Source organism: Benincasa hispida, chromosome 8, assembly GCF_027475165.1.
Source record: "Benincasa hispida cultivar pf3 chromosome 8, pf3_genome.v1.1, whole genome shotgun sequence".
NCBI lineage: Eukaryota > Viridiplantae > Streptophyta > Magnoliopsida > Cucurbitales > Cucurbitaceae > Benincasa > Benincasa hispida.
In genome coordinates this window covers 57,542,390-57,550,907 of record NC_143485.1, presented here as the reverse complement: position 1 = coordinate 57,550,907, position 8,518 = coordinate 57,542,390, and the positions used below count along the sequence as shown (strand labels likewise).

Sequence of the window (8,518 nt, the reverse complement as noted above, 5' to 3'; positions counted from 1 at the left end):
TCTTATACAACTCCTTTGTATAGAATACCCCCGTTCACATGTCTCCACATTGATCAGGATCAGATCATTTGTAGCACTTTACAACAATTGTAATATCTACAAAGCTGGTCGTACTCGTAGTATCCCTAGAATAAGGTATCTAGCCTTATCCATCTACTACAGACCATTTAGGTTATCACTTAAACATGATCTAGTTGTATGTCTCTACATATATATTTAAGTTATAAAAGATAACCTTGGATATTAGTTTATTAGTTTGTGGGTTTAATGCTACTAAATGTCAAATAAAACATCAGATGTTTTATTAAATAAATAAAATGTTTGTACAATACAATTACAAACTACAGAACCCTACGAGATTTAGGGCACCAACCCCAACACTCTGCCTATTAGACCTGGCCCTCCTACCATTTCATGTGCTTTGACACTTAGGAGTTTAATAGGAGAGAGATAAATCATAAATGAGACCTTAATGGTAAACAAACCTGTAGATTAGTGAAAATTTGTTCACCATTGGGCTATTTCTAAAATAAATTGAGTGTAGAAGACATTAGTATAATCTTGGGCATACAATTAGGCCTTCTATGTTAAAAACCTATATATATAAAAAAAAAAAAACAAAGCCAATTTGTTTGTCGTGTTACTAATTCAGATAGCCATAAGATGATACTGTATATATATATATATATAAAGATGTCCTCTACAAAGATCAAGTCTCTTTATGTACCTACTATTAGGAGTGGATTATGGATTCGAACCTCTAATTTCAAGGTTGATAATATTATCATGAGATAACATATGGTTCCATTGCAAAATTAATGGATAAATAAGAGGAGTAGCTCACTTGTCTTATCAAATTGTAAAGTCCCTTGATTTTTTTTAACGTGGAATCTTCATCTAGTACAAGTTTTATGACAATTGAATAAGATTTACTTGTGCATTATATTCGACTTCACTACTATTAGAAACGGACCATAGTCTCAACTAAGACAACCTCTTAAATCTTGTTACCCTCAAACAAATTTCATAATCAACCAATTAACAGCTAGGGAGAAAACTCACAATACAAAACCTTTTGTCTCCTCTAATTTTAAAACTCTTTTAAATGGAACCTATTGATTTAACAAATATATGAATAATTGAGACACTTATATTACAACTAGGCAATATAATCAAACATTTACAAAAACCATTCATTTAAGTGAAATAATGCATCAAATAATTGTATTGCTATATTAAAATGGCAAATTTGACTTATTTTATATGCATAAATAATTATTTATAATTTACACCTCATGTAGTACAGGCTAACCTTATTTAAATGAAGACATATTCTAGTAGCCACAAGAAGGATATGCATGCTGATCAATTGTTGAGATGCAAATTGTTTTTTAATATAAAAAATAAATAAGTAAGATCATTTTAAATAGCATTCTTAAACTCTCACCACACAATCCATGGATCTCATATCTTATTTCATCATTAAAATATGTAACCTTCAGCAAAATATTGCTAAGTCAGCACTTTATAATAATAAACAATATTTATTCTATATTGTGTTTGGTGAGAAAATTTGAACTGCTTCTCAAATTAGAAAGTAGGAAATCTTTCAAATGGCATCTATTGAATTTAAAATTAATTGTGGGTTATCAATCTTGACACCTAGGCTGCTCTTTTAGGTAATTCAGTCATAAACCTAAGCATATAATAATTCAAAATAACACATATAGTTGATATTTAAAGTAGAACAATCTTTCTTTTTGATTAGATAAAACTTGAATGGATTAGGGTTTCTTTATTTATTAATTAAGTATATTATAGGTTGATTAATAAAATGAATGTTTCCTGCATGTGGAACATTGTAGACCTATACTTTTTAATAATTAATTCTAAAATACCTTTTCTTTACTATCATGAAAATTACTCACTTTACAGTTACGAATTAAGATCTTCTTGATTGGTTTTTAAAGGCATAAATTTATGCGTCGATATTAGGGGAGATGAAGACAACCAAAAAAGGTTTGGAATTTATTTAGTATTCTCACCACAATAATAATAATGTTAATAATCTTGTTATTTTGTGAAGTTAAAAAAAAAATCTTATTTTTTTTTTAAGGTTAAAAACCTATTTTGGTTCCTAAATTTTGACTTGTGCTCAATTTTGGTCCCTAATCTTTCAAAAACATCAATTTGAGTCCCTAAACTTGTGAAAAGTGTTTATTTTGGTCTTTACTCTTGAGATTCCGTTAACTTTTAAGGATGAAATCTTCATCCATCTAACATGGTTGAGCAAGATGAAGGTGAAGTATAATGTCAACAACCAAACTAGTGAAGAACCAAAATCTTGAACTAAAGGACTTTTGATCTCCAATAGAAAATTATTTTACCAACGAATTCAAAAGTAAAACCATAGATTTTTTAACATGACTAATTTATTTAGCAAACTAGTTACTCTAAAAATACAAGTCATCTCCTCATTCTGTTTTAGAATTAACTTAATCTTAATAGCATGAACCAAAATAAACATTTTTTTAAAAATTTAGAGACTATAATAAATATTTTTTAAAATTTTAAGAGTAGAAATAAAACAAGATTCAAACTTTAGAGATCAAAATAGGATTTAAATCGGATTTTTATAGTAAAAAAGAAGTGTCATTCATTACGGATGGAAAAAAAAAAAAGGAAGTACCTAAAAAGCTTATCTTGACATTAATGAAGAAAAGAAACCTAAATATTGATTGCTTGGAATAATAAATGTTCCTAAATTTCGGCAAACATCCAACTCTTTAGAGCCATAAATATTTCTCATTCATTATTGTATATATTATGAGAAAAATGACCAATTCAAATATGGATTGTATCATGGAAGTAAATTTAATATAAAAAGATTCATAAAACGTAAAAAATAGTAACAAAATATCATTAACGTGAATATAATAATTATAATAATAAATATTTGAACTTATTTTAAAATCATAACATATTTATTTATTAATTTCAACCTATTAAATTTTTAATATTTATAATTTTTCAAAAACAATCTATATATTTCAACCGTTAATTTTGTAAAATTAGATATCGACATTCTTTTTTCTTTTGAGAATAAGATCGAAATTGTTGTATAGGGTCAAAATTTTAAAATATTGATTTCAACGAAAATATCGAAGTCTTAATTTAATAAAAATTTTGACAAGATGTCGATTTCGATGGTTATTTTTTAAAAAAATTATAAAAGATTAAAAAAAATAAAATTAATAAATAAGTTAACATGTTTATAGTTTATTAAAAAGATCTTATTTTATTTTTAAATAAGTTAACATGTTTATTATTTATATTATATTTACATTAGTGATATTTTGTTCATTATTTTTTTTATGTTTGATAGACTTTTCTACGATACAACAAAAATATCATTCACCACTATATCGCTATCGAATCTAGTATAAAATATGGATGAAAATAACGATACATGGATGAAAATTTGATAATACCATGTATGTGAAGATTAGAGGAAAAGATGACGTCCGGAATTTGTGGGTGGAAAACAATGAAGAATTCAGAAAAATATAAAAAATATAATAAATATCTTAGTCAAACGAACCAATTAATGGTAGGCTTGTGAGCATGGAGAGAGAAGGCTACAGTCACAGGGTGTTGAAAAGAGAAGATTACGTGGCTTTTTTTAGTTGGTTACAGCTGTTGGTAATCCACGAAAACGGGACTTCTTTCTTTCCCAGTAAAATATGATCGGCAATTTTATCTCATGGACACCAGTCAAGGGCCTCTGTGTTATTTCTTGTAAATTATGACCACCAAGAGAGGGGAATATTTTCAATTTTAAATATTAACTTTCTTTAGTTTCTATTCATAAATGATAATAATTAATAATTAAACTTTATCACATCTTTTTCTTTTAAGTTTTAACATTCACTTAATTCTTATTACTTATATTCTACAAAATATTGCATATTTTATAGGGATTTAGAGATAACAATTTTATTATTCTAATTTTGTCCTCATTCTAATTATTATCAGCACTTAAAAATAATAAATTCATTTAGAGTACAAAACCTACTACCATGTACCAAATAAAATGAAAAACTTTTTAACTTTTGATTTGATGAAGGTGATAGTTCCTAAAATACAAAGACAATAATAGGGAATGGAAAATAACAAAAAGAAAAAGAAGTTAAATTTACTTCTTCTGATGTTAGATATTAATTAGACATAAAATTAAATGAAATCACAACTATCCTACCAAATAATTACCCAAATTATAAAGCAAATATGCCTTGTTTATCATTTTCAAAAATAAGAAAATGAGAGAGAGAGAGTAGGTATGGTAAAATTTTATAATTTTATATTATGATGGGGTTACAATTATATGAAACAAGTTAAATGAATTCTTTATAGTAATAGTTATTACTTGAAAGTACTTGAAATCTAAGCCATGCAAATTTGAGTTTCCATGTATACCACAAAAAATGGAAGTAATAGTGTGAATGGAAGTGTTAATTTTGAAATATATAGGGATGTAAAGTGCAAAAAATGAAACAGATAGACACGTGGGAGGGTGAATGAGAGTAATAATCACAATCAAGAAACGCTGTAAAGGAGAGATTTTAGAGTGGGGTTTTGTAGTTGTGTATTGTGTGTTATTCTTGAAAAAGAGAGGACACGTATCCCTTTTGATTAACAAAGGGCGGCCACCAAATCCATCAAATTTAGCCCTAAACTTCTTCATTAATTAATCTCTTCTTTGGTTTGTCTATATATACACCTATCTTCCAATACGACCCAATGTCTTCTTTTTCTTTCTCTCTATTTCTCTTTCCTTCAAATTCAAAAATACCTGAGAAAGGTCAGATTTTTTAATATCCAGTATGGGAAGAACACCTTGTTGTGATAAAAATGGGCTCAAGAAAGGCCCATGGACACCTGAGGAAGATCACAAATTGATTGATTATATTCAGAAAAATGGACATGGAAATTGGAGGACTCTTCCTAAGAATGCAGGTACTTACTACTTATACATATACATTTTTTAATTATGCTTTGTATATTCTTCTTACAAATCATATCTTTTATCTTCTTCTAATCTTGGATTTTTTCTATTTTTGGAAATTTTTAGGGCTCCAAAGATGTGGGAAGAGCTGTCGTTTAAGATGGACGAATTATCTTAGACCCGATATCAAAAGGGGGAGATTTTCATTCGAGGAGGAAGAAACCATCATTCAACTCCATAGTGTTTTGGGTAACAAGTAAGTTGACGTTAAATTTACTATAATCTATCCATTTATTTTATTTATTTATTTATTTTCTGAAATGGGTTTTGGCTTTTAACTAGGTGGTCTGCAATTGCCACCCGATTACCGGGAAGGACAGACAATGAAATAAAAAACTATTGGAACACTCATATAAGAAAGAGGCTTCTAAGAATGGGAATTGATCCAGTGACACATAGTCCACGTCTTGATCTACTGGATCTGTCTTCCATTTTACGCTCAACTCTTTATAATTCTTCACAAATGAACCTTTCAAGCTTGCTTGGAGTTCAGCCATTAGTCAATCCCGAGCTTCTTAAGTTGGCTGCTTCATTAATGTCTTCTGAACGTAAAAATCCGAGCTTTTCTCCTCAAAATTCTACACACACGACCATTCAATTTTCTCATCCTCAGCTACAAATGCAAGTTCCTATGCAAGAAATTGTTCAATTCCCTTCACAGGTAGTGGAACCAATTCCAAGTGAATTAAATGACCAGTGGCAAAATGGTTCGATTTTGCCATCAAATTTAAGCCAAGGTTGTAACTTTGATTTGGCTGAGGGATTTGAGTATTCTGGGTTGGATCAGCAACAACAAACCGCCGCAACGGTGGAGAATTCGTATGAAACGGCGACGTTTAGTTCCCATAATGGAAACGGTACTAATTTTGGTTTGGGATCGGTTTTATCTTCTCCTTGTTCTTCAAGTCCTACACAGATGAATTCCAACTCTACGTATTTCACCAGTCCAACTGAAGATGAGAGAGAAAGTTATTGTAGCCAGATTTTAAATTTTGAAATCTCTGATATCTTTGATGAACCTTTCATTTAATGTAATGTCTAATGTGTAATGTATTAAATCAAACAAATCTGTCAAATCTAATTTTTCTTCTTCTATGCTTCATTTTTCTCTTTGTAATTTAATTACTTGTGCATGGACGACACTCCACAAAGAGACAATATTTTAGCTCCTCTTTAAATTGAAATTTTTATTTTAATTTATTATCGCATTAAAAGTCCAAACAGATATTCGATCTTAAAAATAATTGAAATATATTTTTTAAATGTTAAATTCAAAGAGGTAGTATGTAAGAGAATCTCAAAAAAGAAAAAGAAAAGATAGAGAAACAATCACAGTTTATTATGAAGTCTATGCGATGCATTAATTACTAACCAATTAATTCAACGATCAGGTAAGTATTTTCCTTTGAATATGAATGTGGGTTTTCGAGTTCTACTAAAAAAGTTATATTAAAAAATGACTTTTTTATTTCTCTATTATTATTATTTTTTTCAAGAACTTGGAAATTAGGGAGGTGACTTTCATCCAAAAGAATACATTTTTAATTTTCAACGATAACAAAATGATGTGTGGTATAAACGCAAAGCTAATAATTCATTACAGAAACAAAAGCGAAAACTACCACAAACTCGATTTACCTCAAATGGGTTTGACAATTATGGATTTATAGTTCGTTGACCTGTACGGCCATATCACCTCGTGATATACAAATTTCTTTCTAAAAGTTATGAATTTCATGTTTTTTCTTTTCTTTGAAACTTGAAATAATCATATGTGAGAGAGAACTTTTCCACCAAGAAAAAAAAGAAAAAAGGAAAATAATGCATAGAACGAACTTAGAGAAAGTGAGACCAAAATCCAAGATTCCGGCGAAGAGACAGGGGTGGAGGTGGCGGTGGATAAAAGGAAGCGGGGTGACACGTGTCATATCCAGGTCAGTTTGGCCAACTGTCTATTCGAGCTCCTATTTATAGTAAAAAGTGGTATTTATTATATTAATCATGCATGGGATTACGATAATTTTATATGGTTTTAAATGGAAAAAGTCAAAGAGTACGTGTCTTGTATGTAGAGGTTACTACTACGGTGGGGACGAGAAGGAAAGAGAGGGTTAATGCTTTATTGACAATCATGGCATGGCTCTTGTGTTATTTTGTCTCTTTCAACCTTATTTTATATTTATTTATTTTGCTTTCTGACTCAAAACTTAATACTGCGACCTTAATGAATCCTACGTCAGCTTATTCGGACACGTGGTCTCAATAATACAAATCCGGGCCCACTCATTTGTTGACTGAAACGGGTTGACCCGTCAACCCGATAGATTACCTTATCCAATTAGATGTGAGGGAGAAAATAATAATAATAATAACAACAATACGGGCTTTTTGACTTTCATCGATCCTGTGTGAAAAGAAGCCATTTATGAAGTTTCCTGATGTCAAATCTTGCCAAAAAAAAAATACACCCAACTTTTAGTTGAAACTATTGGAAATAGCAGGGCCTTCAGAACGACGAACTGTAAGCCGTCAAGGTACAGCAGTCAAGCGAAGAACAAAACTTGCAAAACAGAAATTTGTTATAGGCTGAGTCGCGGAGCTCGCTCTCTTTAAGATGTTTCGTGGCTCTGCCCAAGTGTGCAAGCAGGTCTTAAAATTGTCACGTCGTCCCAGGATAAAACAACCAAATGAAAACCGATCGAAAATGCACCATTATCGATTGGAACGTACACCCTTTCTAAACTCATTGCTCGGAAAGCTAAGATGGAGGAGGAGAGGAAAATAAAGTGGGAATTAAGAAAATGAATTCTGTGTCTCACGAACTGCTGAAGGTCTCGCCTTTTATAGGCCTTCAGCATCGAAACGGACCTTTTTAAAGTTAATCAACGAACCGTTTTAAAAATTAATCAATGGACCGTTTTAAAAATAATCAACGGACCATTTTTAAAAATAATCAATGGACCGTTTTATATATAATCAATGGACCGTTTTAAATATAATCAATGGACCGTTTTAAATATAAATTTGTACCCAACAATCCTCCACTTGGAAATTTAAACAAAACGAGAAGAGAGGAAAGATTTTCATTGAGCAGTTTCAGTCTATACAACACTGTGCATAAGTAAAGGTGTCTTACGACTTGAACCTTTACATAGTGTAGATGATTCAGAATATACTAGAGTAACCCTTGGTTTTGAACTCTATCTCTAACAGCATCTCACACAGAGTGTCATTAGGGTGTAATACGAAATCCCGTGCTTTTAAGGCCTAGCACGTGAATCCCGGTTTAGTGAATGCTCTAGAGAGTTTGCCTAAAAACTCTATAGGAAGCAGCCCTCACTTCCACATTCACACAAGTGAGTCTATCAAGGGTACTCCTAGAGCTGGGTGTTGGATTTTATATCCTAAAACTCGTAATTTGTAAATTAATAAACATATTCTGTTTTGTTTTTC

General features: G+C 30.5%; 1 protein-coding gene across 1 annotated transcript; it reads left to right on the top strand.

Moving 5' to 3' along the window:
- Positions 1-4,793: 4,793 nt before the first annotated feature.
- On the top strand, positions 4,794-6,165 carry LOC120083313 (transcription factor MYB41-like). The gene is made up of 3 exons (XM_039039011.2): positions 4,794-5,016; positions 5,132-5,261; positions 5,348-6,165. The coding sequence occupies exons 1-3, from the start codon at positions 4,884-4,886 to the stop codon at positions 6,093-6,095; spliced, it is 1,011 nt and encodes a 336-aa protein (XP_038894939.1). The 5' UTR covers positions 4,794-4,883; the 3' UTR covers positions 6,096-6,165.
- Positions 6,166-8,518: the final 2,353 nt, after the last annotated feature.